The following is an 18,378-nucleotide window of genomic DNA, read 5'->3' on the forward strand; positions in this document are numbered from 1 at the left end:
ACTGTGGATATTTTAACTACTTTGCATCAACTAAAATATATCTCCGCAAGGATGCTGACTCAGTTTTACCATCTCCCTTAAGTAAAGCCCCAGTTGTGATTACTGATACTAACATAGCGGACTTTGGAGCTGGAGGTCTTGTTCCAACACACATACAAGCACACATGCGTGAACACACCCGTATCTGTAAATACATTAACATACAGGTCCACAAATGCAGCAATTTTCAATGGATGTACAAAGCAATCTCACACACGCTAGCACACACATGCACACAGGCAGGCAAGCACACACACACACGAAAAACTCCACAGAGGCAGCTGCAAACACATACACAGAGGGGCATTCACACAGGCACACAACATACACAGGAGACACATGCAGGCACACGTGCGCAGACACAGGCAAACACACAGAGGCACACACACACCTATGCTTGCGAACACGCCACATTTGAACACACTTTTTGGTTATGCTTCAGTTTGAGTCCTGAAAATCAGTATTATCACCCACCTGTTAGAAAACCAAAGATCTCAAGACCGTACACTCATTTTTTTTCTGTAAACTGTATGTTTACATTCAGAATAAATCATTCACAAACTTTCTGAAAAGTTTTACTAAGGAAATAATAGCTCAACCTATAACATCATAGGTTATGTTGAAGTAACAGGTTGCACAGAGACTAAAATGACCTTAAGGATAATTCTGCTCTTAAAGGCGGCTTTTAAAGTTAATGTGCACCAACTTGAACAGCTGAGTCAGACTGCATTCAAATTCACAAGGTTCTGAAAATGTACACTTACATAAGGTGAAGGGCAGAATTATGCTACTGGTCATTCTTTGGTTGCACTGTTACTGCCTTGAGTATAACACCACAGCACTGGTGATGTGATGTCGGTTATTCCCAAAAGTTAAACACTAAGCCTCATTGACTATGCTGGGTCTATTAAAAGCAAACAAAAGCAAGCTGAGATTTCTGCTCTAAGACACAGAGTTAGACACTACCTACCCCTGCTTAAAATCAATGTTAAACAAAATAAAGACAATTCACTCTTGAAAATGAAGTAGCCTAAGTTTTTTGTATTCACCGTTTGCAGTAAGTGTATTTTTTAAGTATGTGGGGGAAGCTGCCAGTTAGAGAATGCTACAGTTTTGCTTTCAAATTAAATTAAGATTCAATTCAAATTCATTCCCAATTTATAATTCAATATACATGACAAAATCCATTATATAATAATTCCAAAAGATCAATGTTCCCACCAAATGTAAAGCAAAAATACGACACTTTCATGCAAATGATTTCCAGTTTTGCAATGGAAAAACCAAAACAAAAACAAACAAAATCCCACATAAAATTGTTGATTTAATTAGGCTACCAGAATGTTTTCTTCCAAGTACTCATATGAAAGACTAGTAAAAAAAAAAAGTTAAGCCAGCGTTTTAATCTAATAAAAATTTAAAAGAAGAAAATTTTTATGCTTTGCACACAGATCTTTGCTGGGGCATACATAACTTTATCTCTAAACACTCCTTTGCGAGCACTCAGCTGAGTAATTTGTCTGGATGGTTCTCAGACCCTTGCCATTTACTGCATCCTAGACTTTCACATGACTCATTGTATTAAAGGTATGCTATGTTTAGTATTAAAACGTGATCTGCACCAAGATGTCTGAGAAATTGCTGGTGACCCTGCTTAAGATAGGACTGTTAATTCCAGCATTAGGAACATTAAAAAGATGACTTAGCAATACTAACAAATCTTTAACAATATAAAAAAAAGCTCTTTAGCTGCCATGTCTTATTGCAATATATCTGTAGATTGGAATATTATGCCTGAAAATGTCAGGTAGTATGAACTTTAAGTCTCCTTCTGAGCCTATGAATCAATCATTTACTGCCATACAGTACTGCCAACAATCATTTCAGTGATGAAAGAGGTCAAAAGCACCTATCAAAACAAGCGAGATGCAGGTTATGGTTCGGTCTCATTATATGAGACTGGTTCACTAAAGTATTTTTACAGCTTGCAAAGAGGTACTCGGCGCTTGGCAGCTTGGCATATTTTCATTCCTTCACATACCTCACAAGTAAAAAGAACTTGTTGAGAGACTCAAATGTTCTTGTAATCAAGCCCTTAAACATACTCTTTCACTGCTGAATAGCACCACTATAAAGATTTTAAACATATGCTTAGCCTTTCACACTACTGCAATAAATTCTCATGTCAGTTCATACTTTAGAATTTTAGATAAAAGACATAGAAAGCCATCTGAAAGTTTGCAGCTGACCAGACATGTTAAGGCACTTCCGGGAGTGAAGAAATGTGTTTGCGCATACGGCACCATTTGTGTTAAACATGCGAAATGTGTCTGTGTATTCGGCACCGATGGTGTTAAATGTGTGAAATGTGCTTGTGTGAAATGTGTCTGCGTATCTGGTACTGCTTGTATTCCTGAAGCTACTGATTACGGTTATATCTACAAGCTTTAAAGGACAAACATTCTGCATTAGAAAATACAGAGACTCTTGTCTTTGGATTCCTTTTTTTTCTGCTGTTAAATGTTGCCAAGTAAACAAGAAGAAGCATTGATGCTTTAAAACTTAAGCCATTCACTTTTTGCCAGAGGTACTTGCAAATCTTTCACAGATTGTGAAATCTTTATTCTCACTAGACCTTTTTATTTTTAAATGGACTCTGGAATGTATAGGTTCATTCCCTAAGCCAACCTCAAGTTCTGGTGCAAAGCATAATACATGTGTAGCTGACAGTTCCTGCCAAAGATTTCTGAACTGAATAGAGGGGAAAAAAAAAAAAGGTGAATGTGAAGAGAGAGTAGAACAATGCCAAATTCTGGTGTGAAAAAGCTGTGCCGAAAGGAAAGCAGAACAGATCATTACAATCAAAAGATTTCATTGGCTAATTATAAGACTTCACAGACTGCTTCACTATGGAACAACATTATTTACTATGCAATGCGTACACATACACAGTTCCTTGATATGCCTTTAAACTAGTCTAATTATGCACTTAATATATCCACTCACAACTTTTCCATTCAAAGTATCTTCTGTAAGGTACTGTGTAAGGTACTGACCTGGCTGGTTGTGGTGGTACTTAGAGAGCTTGAGGCTTCACTGCAAGGGGCAGGGTCTCCTGCTCCTGTGTCTCTGCCTCAGAGTTGAGGCTGGCTGAGTGGAACTCCGCTACATATAGGCTTTTGTCAATGTTGCCAGGGATGGGTTTAATTTCAGTCACCAGCTGATCCTCAACGACCTTCAGGTTAAAGCGATCCTCTGCTGTGATCAGGTTAATGGCCAGACCCAGGTGACCAAACCTCCCTAAAGAAAATTAAAAAATTAAAAAGATGGTGGTGTGGCTCTATTAAATCAAACACCACACTGATGATACTGACAGGTGATTCATGACCAGGGAACTGTATAGCCCTGTTTTGGTTTCTTAGATACTAACAAAATGATGATTAACTTGCTTCAAAAGATTATCTTTCCTTGTTGGGAATTGAAGCCAGGAGTTTGCTGAACCTCTTGTAGTGAAAGCACATATGGGAGCAACCAGCTCTGTACTCTGTTATCCCAGGTCCATTCCATGTTTCCCTCATACCCTTCAGCCAGGACCACACCCACACCCACACCCCCCACACACCAGAGCCACATCCATAACCCCACATGAGAACTTCACACTGGGCTTCCCACCATCCTCTCACTGGGGCTCCTTAATTAACCATGGATATGCTTGCCACTGCCTACACTACGCCTGTGCCACTTTAAAGACGTCTCATCTAAATATAAAATCATAACCAACAATTCATACATTATATGCAAATTATGCATAAATTATTATCCATTATAACAATTTATCCATAATTATTATTATTTTACCTGAGCGTCCAATACGATGCAGATAGGTCTCTGCATTCTTGGGAAAGTCAAAGTTGATAACCACATTTACTGCCTGGATGTCTATGCCTCGGGTGAATAAATCTGGAAAAACAAGCACAGAATGAGACATTTACACTTTCAAAGTGAAAAGAATAAATAAAAACGCAAAGAAGGATACGCTAATCCAATTTAGATTTTAATAAATTGATTTCTCTAAATGTATTACAGTTGTATAGCTGTAGGTATAGGTAAGATCTGTAAGGAAAATAAGATTTTTAAAAAGCTGTGTTAAAGTTGTAAATGTTTTTCTGATGTGTTGAGGCACCAACTACACTAACACATTAATAAAGTAATTTATGAAGGCAAATTTACCTGTGCAGACCAGATTTCTGCACAGTCCATTTCTGAAGTCATGGAAAACACGGTTTCGATACTCCTGAGAGACTCAAAAGAAAGGGCACATTAAGATCTGAACACACTGCAAAGTAAACAAATAAACACTTAACACAAATGAGGCAGGCTGGCTTCCTGAATAAACTTACATCCCATAAGGAATATTCTCCCACTTAGCTCAAGTGAGACAGGAAGAGTCACTCCTGTTAACATACCTGCATCATTTTGGCATGAATGTAGAAACAAGAGTAGCCCAGTTGGGTTATCTTCTTGGCAAGGAGTTCCACTCTCTGAGTGGAGTTGCAGAAGATAATGGACTGATTGATCTGCAGCTGAGGGAATGAGAAAGGCATGGGGGTCTGCCGACTGTTCACGTTTACATTACAGCAAATCAATCCACCTGTTAAAATCAAAGTGTGTATGTGTGTTTGTGTATTTACCCTTGAGAAGAGTGTATTGAGGCAGTGCACTTTTTGCCTCTCAGTGACATAAGCATAGAACTGTGTGATGCCCTTCAGGGTTAATTCCTCCATCAGGTTAATCTCATAGGGCTTCTGCAGGTGTTTCACCTAAAGAAAGACATACACAGGGAATACAGGCTGGCTATAAATATGTGGGTTTTTTATTACCTGTAACATGAGCTGATCAGATAGCATCACTCTTACTCCGTATTACCATAAATTTTTGTACGCTGATTGGAAAGGTAGCAGAATAGAGCAAAATCTGCCTGTTCTTGGCCAGGAAGCTAATAATGTCCTCAATTAGCACCACAAAATCCTGAGACAGCAGCTTATCAGCCTGCAAGAGGGAAAGAGAAAGCAGTTCAAGCAAAATAACGAAAACCTACGATACTGATGTTGTTTAGTTTGATATGGAGGTTCCAGGCCATGCATTGGAAGTAAACACTTAAACAACCTTGGGGAGATGGTGCCACAGAAATAATGGGGTTAACTAGGCTGCAAGCATCCCCAGTGGACAAGATAGCAATTATGTCTAATTATATCTATGATATAATGACACACAGAATTACCACCTTTATTCTGTTTAAGATTAGCTAATAGCCGCTAGCGTTTGTTTTCTTCTTCTGTTATTGGTGTTCAAACGACTTTTACAATAACGTTTATAACACTGTTGGCTTCTGAATGCAGGATATTTATGCAGTGCGCCAGCATCGATTCAGGAGCCACTGACTTGGGTGTCAGCTTAATACTGTCTTGTAGCCTGATTTTTCGTTTTCAATACAAACATTAATGTAGTTCATCTGAGAATAATTTTGAGGAAAAGAAACAAATGGAAGGAATTTTTTTTCTTTGCAATTTAGTTTCTGGACCCATCTGTCAGTATTCAGCCCAGTGATACCACAGGTCAGCATGCGGGGAGAGGAGGGGATAAAGTCTACCAGCGTAATTACTTCTGTTAAAGGTTTGTTAACTATACCTTTTGCTCACTTTGTATTAGCTGCTTCCTCTTAGTCCAATAAGAAAAAAATAAGGACTATAGGATGTTTGAATCCTGCTAACAATCAGTGCAAAAAAAATATTTAATAATAATAATAATAATAATAATAATAAAAAAGCCACACCCCATAAACCTATAAAAATTACCTCATCCATTATCATCATTTGAACTTTGTCCACTTTGGCTACTCCCTTCTTGATTAAGTCCAGAATCCTCCCTGGTGTAGCTATGACAACATGCACTGCATACACACACACACACACACACACACACACACACACACACAATAAGAAAAACCCATATTGTGGTACAACACATTCCTCATAGTCAGGAAGTAGTGATAAACTGCTATTCTGCTGTAAACTGCTATAACTCTAAAAGGGTTGTAGTGGATTTCACAAGGAAACTATTATATTCATGTTGTCTGTTGCACTGTTGTTTTGTGTTGCACCATGGTCCTGGAGGAACACTGTCTCGTTTTTGTTGTGTACTTGTATATAGCTCAAATGACAATAAAACCTCTTTGATATTCTATGGAACATATACTACAAACATACTGAATGATGTGTCTACAGTGTTTAATTTGCTGTGGAAAAATCTCCCCTGAGCATCATTTAAGACCACCATTATGAACAGGTCAACTGGGTCTTACCAACTAAAATCTGCAGAGCACACGTCTGTGATATAAATGCAGTCCATCGATTTACACATCGATTCTTTTACCTGTCTCATCCAGACGCATGATGTCATCCCGTAGGTTGGTCCCCCCTGTGGTTGCCATGACTTTGACTCCACCCAGATGCTTACTAAGCTGGATGGTGATCTGGCTGACCTGCAGGGCAAGCTCACGGGTGGGCACCATCACTATGGCTACAAACAGAGAGACAGACAATCCCAAATCAGTCCAACAACCTTGTCAAGCTAGTTATGAATATAAATGTATTCTGCATTCAAAAATGAAACGGAGTTTTACATAAACAAATGTTTGAAAAGCAAAACAAATGTCAAAGTGGAAAAAAGACTACCCTGGATGTGGTCTTTCTTTAGGTCGATCCTCTCCAACATGGGTATCAGGTATGCCCCACTCTTTCCTGTCCCGTTTTTGGCACGAGCCAGGATGTCACGACCAGACAGTGCAATGGGTATACTCTCTTCCTGAAGACATGAAATGACTTCTATGACTTAAAACTGTCAGCCAAGGTAAACTGGTCTAACCTTGAAACTGCTGTGTGGTAAAGTGAATTGCAAGGTTTTTTCAAAACATCTAATCTGCTTGTTAGGAAAGATACAAATTGTCCTGAGAAATGCAAAATTCTACATAGTCTTACTTAGAATTGTTCACAACGGTTGGGAGAGGTGTGTTGTAATTACACTTTTGCCTACAACATACTGTTTTGTAAAAAACTATAACATGCAGACCTTTGCACAGAAAACAAGCAAGGTCAGTGAACCTCTGGGAAAAATACCTCTTTAAAAAAGAAAGTACTCAGAAGTCAATGGCACATTGGAGGACTGGATGCCAACTCGAAGAATGCCCAAGTGAGCATAAAATATCATATATACACCATATTGAGGCTCTATCCATAGCACTTCTGCATAGGCTGATCTGTAGCACAAGCATAGGCCTGAAAACCCTCAGTCAGATCATTAGAGTGGGTACTGACAGGACTCAATAGCAGAACTATCATCAGACACATCCTGTACATTAATGAATCAAGCTTTATGTCAACGGAAAGATACCGATTCACTGATCGACACGCTCAGACTCTACAGTAAGAACACTGGGACACCATCTGGACTGGTGAAATGTCATCGGTTCATAGTAAAAATGTAAAAGGGATCAGGACAGAAGGAACTGAACCACAACAAGGCCATGTACCTGACCTGGAGCACAGTCACTAATACCGAAGAACTGGAAACCTACAATTCCTCACAATGCATTCCAGTACTACACCCAAAATCCAAAGAGGTTATACTACCCATAAGAAAAAGGTGAAAATGAAGGACACAACCAGGTATACACTGAAGGACACAATCAGGGATCACATACAGAAAAATGTCCAAGCTGTTACCCTTGAACTAGAGGATTGTTTCAACAAACCCCAGGAATGACATCAATTCCTTTCCAGATGAGGAGCAGCAATAATACTGTGATGTACTCTCAAAGGAAAAACACCACCATCCACTAGAAGGGAAAATACTAAGTCTCACCCAGTCTATAGTCAGCCATATTCTAATTTGCAAATTAGTGCTAAAACTCACTAAGACAGCAAATTATGGATGACATTCACTTAACACTATAAAAAATTAAACAAAAATAAATGAATAAAAACATACAGAATTAAATTATACAAGCTGGTTCATTCTAGAATAAGTATTAGCTGCATTACTACATATACAGAATATAGCTCAGTGGTTAAGTAACCTGACTAGTAATTAGAAGGTTGCCAGTTCAAGTTGCCACTGTTGGACCTGTCAGCAAGACCCTTAAGCCTAAACTACTCAAGTAGTGTTCAGGCAGAAGTCACTTTGGATAAAAGTGTCAGCTAAATGTCGCAAATGTAAATACCAGTGCATAGGACTGATCAGCAAATACAGAAAGCGTGTGTAGTCGTTATAAATAAATAAATAAATAAATTTTGCATATTTTTTTTTTAATGATTTTGAATCATTTTACATCAAAGCAACTTACATTTACCTTACACAACTTGAGGGTCAATGGTGGGAACCAGCACCTTTCCATTACTAGTCAAGTACCTTAACCACTAGGCTACCACCTATTACTGCCATATGTGCCATATGTTAAATAACAATGTCTTTATCATTATGACATAAATGAATTAGTAACGAGATGTGTACGCCTGTGTTTTGCGTGGTTTGTCTGCTCTGCATTGTTCAGACCATTCTCTCCTGTGTTGTGCTACTCTGCTGATATCACTCCTATATAAAGGCACATCATGAAACACTCAACATCTTCATGCTCAATATATTTAGAGCTTTTATTGCTGTGTCCTGTTGTTACTTTGATCCTTATTTCTGAACCCTTGGTTTGTTTTCAACTTTTAACTCTTTTGAGTTTGGTTGACCATTTGTATATTTCTTTCTTGTGTCTAGATTTGGTTGTAGGATGTAACCACCACTTTGTTTGGGGGTGAGTTTTTTCCTGGTTTTGGGGTTAGTCAGGATGTATTTGGGTGTAGGGTATTGGGAATTAGTGTTGCGTTTAGTTCTTTCAGACAGTTTGTTTTTTTTTGTTTTGGCCTTGGTTGCATCTGAAGATGAGACCCACGTGTGAGTAACGGTAAATAATCACCAAATGTTGACAACATATACCAGTTGCTTTTACTTCTGTGTTTTCATTCTGCCCTTTAAAATGATCCCATATATGTATAAACCTGTTATTTATTCACCCACCCATTCAGTTATGGCTTGAGTCTAGACTGATTTCTAACAGAGGTCATTCAATTACCTGAATGGGGGAAGGTTTCTCCCAGCCCATTTCAAAGATGCCCATCAATAGCTCCCTCTTCAAGCAGTAGTCCTCAAACTCATTCCCCTTGGTGGCTGTTACATCCTTTAAAAAGCAGAAAGAAAAGCCCTTGCTTCATATACAACAATACAGCTTCACTGGTAGTATGAGAGAGGTCATTCCATGCCAACTCACCTAGGCTTACCAGTTCATGTCATGGATTTTCTTGAAGAAAAATCATGTGAAAACTATTAAATTCATGCGACCTTGCAAAATCCTACAGCTCTACTCCAAATACTTCACAGTTACTTTTAGTATTTTTTTAAAGTAATTTTTAAAATGAGGCCCTCTGGGCTAAGTAAGGAAGCACGTGAAAACAAATGGACACAGTTCCTGATAATGAAAGATTCCTCATTTGGGTAAAAATGATTTATGCTCATTAATCTGATTGCTATAAATCATTTGGCAATAAATACACTTTGTAAAATATTCTTACAATTTATTGGATGCTCAACGTTCAGTTTCAATACAGTGAAAAATGGGCAATTGGTGAAGAATAAAAACTGGAAAATTGATTAAATTTAGCGCAGAGGGCCACATTTTAAAACTTATTAAAAACTAATTAAAAATGAATCGTTGCTTAGAATACACACAATAATTGGAACAGTTATTACATACAGGTCAGAGGGCTGAATTCTAAGTCATAATTAAAATAGTATTTGGAGTTAAGCTATGAAGAATTTAATAGACGTTTTCACATACTTTCCCCCAAGAACATCCATGGTGGCCTAGAATGGCATGTGGCACACACAGACAGACACAGATACAGAGACACACACACACACACACACACACACACACACACACACACACGAGTAACTGCGGTGTAGTGTAAAAGCTGTTTTTCCAGGATTTTTTGGACAGAGGTCCTTCACTTGTACAGCCGATGAAGGACCTCTGTCTGAAACAACTCGTTTCTCTGGAAAAACACAAACAGGCCCTTGTACACCAGTTCAACTGCTCGTTAACACAAATATCTAATCAGCCAATCACATGTTAGAGACTCAATGCATTTATACATGTAGACAGTCAAGACGACCTGCTGACAACATCAAAATGGAGAAGAAAGGTGATTTAAGTAACTTTATTATTTATAACACTTAGCTGATGCTTTTATCCAAAGCAACTTACAATCATGATTGAGTACAACTTGAGCAATTGAGGGTTAAGGGTCTTGCTCAGGGGCCCAACAGTGGCAACTTGGCAGTGGTGGGGCTTGAACCAGCAACCTCCCAATTACAAGTATTTTAACCATTGAGCTACCATGGCATGGTTGGATCTGTACATGGTTCAAGCTAGATAGGCTGGTCTGTATATTTCACAAACTGTTGAGGTACTAGGATTTACATGCACAATCATCTCTAGGGTTTACAAAGAATTGTCCAAAAGAGAAAATATCCAGTGAGCAGCAGCTCTCTGGGCAAAAATACTTTATTGTTTCCAGAGGTCAGAAAAGAATGGTCAGACTGGTTCAAGCTGATAGAAAGGCAACAGTAACTCAAATAACCACTTGTTACAACCGAGGTATGCAGAAGTGCATCTCTGAATACACAACACGGCAAACCTTGAAGCAGATGGGTTACAGCCATGTATCAACAGTTTCGGCACACTTTGGGACCCTTAATATCAAGTGAGCATTGTTTAAACACTATAGCCTACCTGATTATTGTTGCTGACCATGTACATCCCTTTATGACCACAGAGTACCCATCTTCTGATGGAGACTCCCAGCAGGATAACATGCCATGTCACAAATCTCAAATAATCTCTATCTGGTTTCTTGAACATGACACTGAATTCACTACACTCAAATAGCCTCTACAGTCATTAGATTTCAATCCAAAATTCGCATCATGGATGTGCAGCTGACAAATCTACAGCAACTGTGTGATGCTGACATGTGAATATGGACCAAAGTCTCTGAGAAATGTTTCCGGCACCTTAATGAATCAATGCCATGAAGAATTAAGTCAGTTCTGAAAGACAAACGGGGGTCCAACCCAGTACTAGCAAGGTGTATCCAATAAAGTGTCCGGTGAGTGTATAAATAGACATAACCATAAGTCATTTGTTTTTTTTCTCAATAAGCAAAAATATTTCTGAAGATTCTGTATTTAAAAAGGAACATTTAAAAGGAAAATTGTAATTCATGCTTAATAAGGGAATCCAGTTTATCACTGTTTAATAGGTGTACACTGACATTTTGAGATAAAATAAACAAGCGGAAATGCTTAACCAAACTAAATATCTTTTATGAAATACACACATGTACCTGATTATTTGTATTAAAGATGTTTTGGGTGGAATATCGTATATCAACATCGCAACTATTTTCAGAATATTAAGAGATGAAAATGTAGATTGTGTCAAACTTACTGATGTTTTGATTCTGTTGTCTTTGGGTGGGAGCTGAAGTCTTTTTTTCCAGTCATCACCAAACCTTGGAGAGAGAAACAATGTGCCCAGGAGAGAGAAATATATTACAATACAACATAGGTACCCCCCATTATTTTCATATCAATTATTTTATTTATATACCATTCTTCATAATAGACATTATTGTCAAAGCAGCTTTTAGGAATCCTGGTTTTAATCTATCAACAAAAATGTTGGCTCACCTGATTCCAGGTCCTTCTTGAGAGCCCCCAGCAGGGTTTTGGGCTACAGCAGGAATCTTTCCAGGCTGACTACTCTCACCTGTGGGTCCAGTTTGAGAGGATGGCTTGGTATGTCCTCTAAACTGGCCATTCTGCTTGCTGATCCCCATTATCACAGGGCCTACACTCTCCATCCTTGCAGTAGCCATCCAGTATCTTCTTCACTTTTATATTTACCAAAGGTTCTAAGTTTAACCTTTGTCTTAATAAGTTGCTTGTTTTTCCACTTTCTTTTGTACAACACTAGTTTATAAAAATTCTAATAATGTATATACAGTGTTCTCAATGTCTCATTCTAAATGAATCAATAAAGACTATATATATTTACAAATGCATTTATATACATGTACAGTATGACCTCTTTAAATAAGAGCAACTGACATCACAAGATTAGGTTTAACATGGAGCTCTTCCAAATGAAGAAATAAACATTTATATGCATAAATATAGTACACCTGCACAGAGTATATAAAATTATACTACATGAGCAGGTTTTAGAAAGTTCAAATCCTGGAATGGAACAGCTAAGGCAAAATGAACTATGCAGAGTATTGCCAAACTGATTCTATTCTAATTCTGCATCTTTTTTCTTTAAATTCTTATTTATTTATGTATGCTGGATTATTGGTTATTTATGTTCCACTTTGTCACCAAGTTTTTTCCCCCCAGAACTTGCAAAATGTAATCCTTGGGTATCCACTTCTGCAGAATATTTGAAAAAAAAAAAAAAAAAAAAAAAAAAAAAAAAAAAAAAAAAAAAGTCTTTTATGTTCAAAATCTATAGTTTGTGGACAAAACAAAACTTCAGTGTGTCAGGAGTCCAAAGCTTTATGTTTCCCTTATATCATTCAAACGGCCTAGTTCATCTTCCAGGACTAGGTCAGCTGTCCTTGTATCAATGCTAAACTGCAAATGTAGTCATGTATTCTCCTAAGTGTAGTCTGGCAATAAGACATACACTTGTGCCACCTAAGGAAAATTGAGAACAATCATTACTGGTCTTAATTGGAAATGATGGCTTGTGTAATTGGCAAACCAAATTAACCGTCTATTGAGAAAAATAATGTTTTTGTAATGTCCTGCACTCATATCACAATAACGCATCGTGTGTGAAAAACAAAAATAATTCGGCTACCCACTGATGTATAACAGCTGGCACAACAATACAAATTAAAACGTTGGTTTATCAATTCAGTCATATCAGGAGTTTGCAGCATTAAGGTCATTCTTAGCTAAGATAACTAGTTAGCAAGCCATCAACGCTGGTCAACTTACCTAGTTCCTACAAACAAGATTTAATTGGTCTCGTCAAAATGATGAATGGTAACAAATTGTTGCTTTCAGCACATCTTGCTATATATTTTGAGTCCAATTAGACATTAGCTAACGCTAACTGACTTCTACCTGCTGTAGTATCTTAGCTAGCGTTAGCCAAGCTAATACACCTAAACGAGAGCGCCAAACATTAGCCAGCTCTCAAGCTTCACGCAATGAGCGAAACTGCTATCTAGCTAGTTGTGCTAGCTAGCATTCTTAGCTACGGTAGCCAGCTAGCTTCCGATTTTCACAAATGGAAATAAAAAAGTGATCCTGTTAACTGACAAGGAAGCTATAAAATGCTAGCTGTTTTAGGTAATAGTTATTTTCAAATTTGGAAACGAAGTTACCAGACAATTAGACAATGGAGAATGTTAACTTTACTAGCTAGCCAACTAGCTATCAAACCTCGACATTTTATCAAGCCGTTGACATGTTGGCGAGTTCGAGCTGTATCTGAGGTAACTAGCTATCTGCTAGCTGGGTTCCAAGTTGTCTGGGGTAACAGATAAGATGGCACATAATACTCCATTATTCCAACGATTATTTTGAAAACACGTACCCTTTGCTCCACTCGATGTATTCTTCTAAATATAGCAGGTAAATCACTTGTTTAACAATACTGTTTGCAAAACTGGTATGTTTACTTCAACAAAGTCGTCTCTTTTGTTGTGTTTTTTTAACATGGTCGGCCTCTCTTAGTCGTTCCACTTTGCCGTATTCGTTAAAATGAAGACACTGTACTGCCATCTAAAGGCTGGAGTTGTTCGTCAGGTTTATAGACAATATGAGGGAGTGTGAATATAGATTAAAACCTTTTCACGCCTCATTAACTCTAAGTTGCAAAATGCGTTCATAAATTTCTTAACAAAGAATGTAGCGTTAATTTAGTATATGTATACTACCACAGACTACATTCCATGGGCTCATGTGCAATTTAACAAACAGTATTAGCATGTCTGACAATACATTTATAACGCATGTGAGTAACATATGAGTATAATATTGTAATAACAACAAATGACTGCATAAAACATAACTATTAAGTATTTGTTATATTCGTTCAAAAGTGTATAAGCTGCATGAATGTTAATTATTTTGTCAAATATGCTGTTATGAGGCATAATAAACCATTTCACTGTGAGTTATACTGTGTATGACTATGTATGTGACAAATAAACCAAACTTGAAACTTGAAACTAATAATGTTATAACTTGACCTGCAGATAGTTGTTTCCTCCAGCTGTTTATCTCTACAGCCCTGAGCTCAGGGCCATGAGAGTTGTTTGTTATTTGTATAAGAAAATGTACCTACAGTTTACCCTCTTGCCTATATGGATCACATTAAGTAAATAATTGTCTAACGCCATCAGGCCTGCCTGCCTGTCTGACATCACACAAGAAGGGAGAAATAAACCCAATTTTTTTCAAAAATTAATTTTGCAAGCATCTGTGAAAACTTCCTATTCTTTTCCCAATACTCCACCCAGCTGTATTTATACTACTGAAGTTATCCTGTTCGTTTTCCTTCCATTGACCCACAATACACATATAAATTCATCATGAAATCAAATATCACCGATTGCTCTCTATCCAACACTTACATCATATCTCAGAACTACTTTCTGTCCTTCTGCTTTCTGTTCCTTCTATCTCCCATATAGATAACTGTTTACTTTCTTCTTGTTAGGTTAATCTTCCTCCAAAAACTGCCATTATCACAAGTCTTAAAAAACCCATTCTAGACTCTTAACAACCTAAGTAACCTAAGTAATTACTATCACCCCTACCTTCTGGAGGAAATAGCTTTCCAATTACAAATACTATGTTAATCAACGTTTTGGGGCTTTTCGGTTAGACTTTCTATCACATTACAGTACACAAACTGCTATTTTATGTTTAACTAATGACCACTGTTATGCAGACTCTGGCTTTCCTTTGACTTTACTTTTATTTACTTAGATTTAAAATTCCTTTTAAACCTATATTTATATATATTTTTACTTTTATACCTATTTAAATTTGTACATATTAATTCCAGTATTCATATATCTTCATTACTGAGTAATTACTGTACACTTGTGTGCTGATGAATGACTAAAAATCTTGAATATTTAAATACTGAATGCTGACACTGACCAATTTTGTTTTTAAAATCTGTCAATGTAAACAAGTATGACAAAAAGGTTAAAATGGGTGTCAAAATAGGTGGGGCTGTATACAATAGTTCATGGGAAATCACAGAAAACACTGAAGAAGTGATTATATCTGAGGATTTATCCTCTTTGGTGGATACTGTTTAGCACACCATTTCCAATACTCTGCTTTAATTTTTTGAGCTGTGCAGTAATTCATGTTTTTATTACACCCCATCTGGATTATTGTAATTATTTTGGGATTTTTATTATTTTTTGGGATCAGCCAGTCATATCATGCTTGCTTGCTGCTAGTTCACAATGCTGCACCTCGACTGTTGGTTGGTGGAGGGATCATAGCTGTGTAAGTGATGTAAAAGATGATATTTGTCTGTAAAGCATCCTTGAGTATGAGAAAGGCACTATATAAATGTAAATAATATCACTCTGGCTCTGACACTCTTCATTGACCTCAGCACAAGATTTTATTTGTTTTTAATGTTCTGAATGGACTGGTCCTTTCATACTGTAACAGTGAGCAGTAAGGAGGCAGACGCATGTGCAGAGAAGAGAGAGATTTATTGGGGCAGATCCAGAGTCATAGTTGTTAGGGTAGTCCAGGGTCATAGAGCCAACATGGAGAGTACGGGGATACATGATAAACAAACAAACACAATAAGGCAAACAAGGGAAGCAGGCTATAACAAGCTAGAAAAACAGGGAAAACATGGATTATGGAAGCTGGGAGGGACTAACCGTGACACATACATTGCAGACATACCTTTTATTTATTCCACTCTTATGGTCCACTTCTTAGTCACTCCTGGTTGTTGCACAATGTTTTGCTCTTTATCCTTTTCAATCATTTCCTTCGCAAATTCCAGTTTAGTGGCAGACATGGGCCAGGCCTCTATGACTGCTTTCAGTCATAGAGGCGTCCTCAGCTGTGTAATTTCCAGTTACTGCTGGGTGGGGGTGTTCTGCGAGGATGTCTGAAACCTCCAGCTACTTACCTTACTTATGCTGTAGAATTGTTTGTAGGTGTCTGCCAATGCATTTCCTTACCAATTTACCAACTGACTATAACCAATGTTGGAAATAGGTGCAGGTGAAGGTTTAATGTGTTATAAAGGCTAAGCATGCAGTCAACTCCTAACCCTTCCAAGAAGGGATGGCAAAAGTGAATGCAGAAAATCATAAATATATTTCATAAATTAAAAAAAAGAAAAACCATGAACCTATGCATGTGAAGCTGAATGGACCATATGTGCATCTGGGGATATGTTGAAGGATTCTGTAAAATAAGTGTATTAGCAAGATAATATGAAAGAAATGACCAAAGAATTTCATGATTTTCACTACAGGGGCTGGCCTATAAATGCCTGTACATTCTCAGCGTTCTGAAAAGGGGACTACAGCATTATTAGTAAAATGTTTCTGTATATGCTACCCTAGTCAGCCAACCTCAAATACAACTACAAGTGAGACAGATATTGTGGAATACCCAACTGAAAAACCTCTGAAGGCTACACTTCAATGAAAATTCATATAATAATTCAGTGATGTTGGCAAACTCCATCAATACATTTAAGACAAAATGGAAGTACATCATTTAAGACAAACTGTGAGAAATATGCCAGGCTAACAATTGCCTACAGCATACACACCAACTTTGTTTTGAGGACTTAGTAGCTACCTTTTGGAATCCAAACAAAAATGTAATGTCACACAATTTAGCGGGCACACTTCTACAGGAGGGGTAAATGTTGCATGCATTAGCCACTGTTAGAACCTAAATATATCTAACATCAAATCATAATTCGATTGCATAGCCCAGTGTAAGTTTTGAGAATATGTCTCAAAACAGCCGAACAGCCTCCTTTGTCAAAGGTTTACTATGCGGCTAGGTTGGATAATTGACAGGAAAATTGGTGTTAGCAATATAAATCTATGGCTGGATCTCTTCAGTCTAGTTAGTGAAAGGTTAAGCATTTAAATGATATAATCCTATATAAAGATGTGCTTCACACAAGGTCAAGGTAAAATAGGATTTATTAGCGTAATATAAGTCAATTAGATACACATTACAATGTGTTAGATACTGTAATGAGAACATACTTTAAAAAACAGAAATACAGCATAGAAAATATGACCTAAATGGTACCTAATAGACCAATAGACTATAGCTCTGTTCTACCCTACAAATACGGGACACTTATAAATTATACAGTGTATACAGAGTATGAGGGAGAGAGGGGGGAAGAGAAAGAGAGAGCATGCCCCAGAGAGAGATTTCATCAAACCTAACTCCTGAGTCCACTGACCAATCAAAGGTTACCACATACTGTTTTCACACCATAGGACAGGCCACAGGAAGTTACATCTGGTATGACACTGATTTACAGTCTTGAATAACGACTGACCATTGGTTTTGGGGTGGCATCAAAGTTAACACCAAAGAACATGGTGCTCTGTGGAGATCATGAGCACCAAGTTCATTAGTATTCACCTAGTGGAGAACCTCACCTGGACCCTCAACACCAGCTCCATAGCCAAGAAAGTCAAGCAGTGATTCTACACAACTTTCAGAAGAGGCTGAAGAAAGCTCACCCCCCACCACTATCTTCACCATGTTCTACAGGAGGAAGTAGAGTGCATCCTCATGTTCTATACGTGGCAGTAGAGAGCGTCCTGAACAGCTACATCACTTCCTGGTTTGGGACTTGCTCCTTCTCAGACCACAAGACCCTGCAGCGAATAGAGAGGACATCCGGCATCATCAGGGTCTCTCTCCCTTTCATCACAGAGATTTACTCTACACGCTGCATCCGTAAAGCCACCAGAAATGTGGCTGATCCCACCCACAAACTCTTCTCTCTCCTGCTGTATGTGAAAAGGTACCAAGTTTCAGGTTTGAAGTTAGGTTTATTTGTCATATACATAGTCATACATAGTATAACTTGCTGTGAAATGGCTTGGGAGTGCTCTGTCC

General features: G+C 37.8%; 1 protein-coding gene across 3 annotated transcripts; it reads right to left on the reverse strand.

Annotated features, from left to right (window-relative positions):
* Window positions 1–359: 359 nt before the first annotated feature.
* On the reverse strand, window positions 360–13,953 carry LOC113578360 (probable ATP-dependent RNA helicase ddx6). Of its 3 annotated transcripts, XM_027011554.2 has the most exons (14): window positions 13,814–13,953; window positions 11,896–12,636; window positions 11,654–11,717; window positions 9,218–9,322; window positions 6,774–6,903; window positions 6,472–6,618; window positions 5,895–5,989; window positions 4,966–5,088; window positions 4,731–4,859; window positions 4,506–4,622; window positions 4,270–4,333; window positions 3,898–3,999; window positions 3,096–3,339; window positions 360–2,865 (listed from the first exon to the last, which is right to left on the reverse strand). In XM_027011554.2, exons 2-13 carry the CDS (start codon window positions 12,081–12,083, stop codon window positions 3,116–3,118), a joined length of 1,488 nt encoding a protein of 495 aa, XP_026867355.1. In that variant the 5' UTR covers window positions 12,084–12,636; window positions 13,814–13,953; the 3' UTR covers window positions 360–2,865; window positions 3,096–3,115. The 3 variants fall into 3 exon arrangements, with proteins under 3 accessions (XP_026867355.1, XP_026867354.1, XP_026867356.1); XM_027011553.2 differs by having other exon boundaries at window positions 360–3,339; XM_027011555.2 differs by lacking the exon at window positions 9,218–9,322 and having other exon boundaries at window positions 360–3,339.
* Between the last annotated feature and the right edge of the window lie 4,425 nt (window positions 13,954–18,378).

Source organism: Electrophorus electricus, chromosome 8, assembly GCF_013358815.1.
Source record: "Electrophorus electricus isolate fEleEle1 chromosome 8, fEleEle1.pri, whole genome shotgun sequence".
Taxonomy (NCBI): Eukaryota; Metazoa; Chordata; class Actinopteri; order Gymnotiformes; family Gymnotidae; genus Electrophorus; species Electrophorus electricus.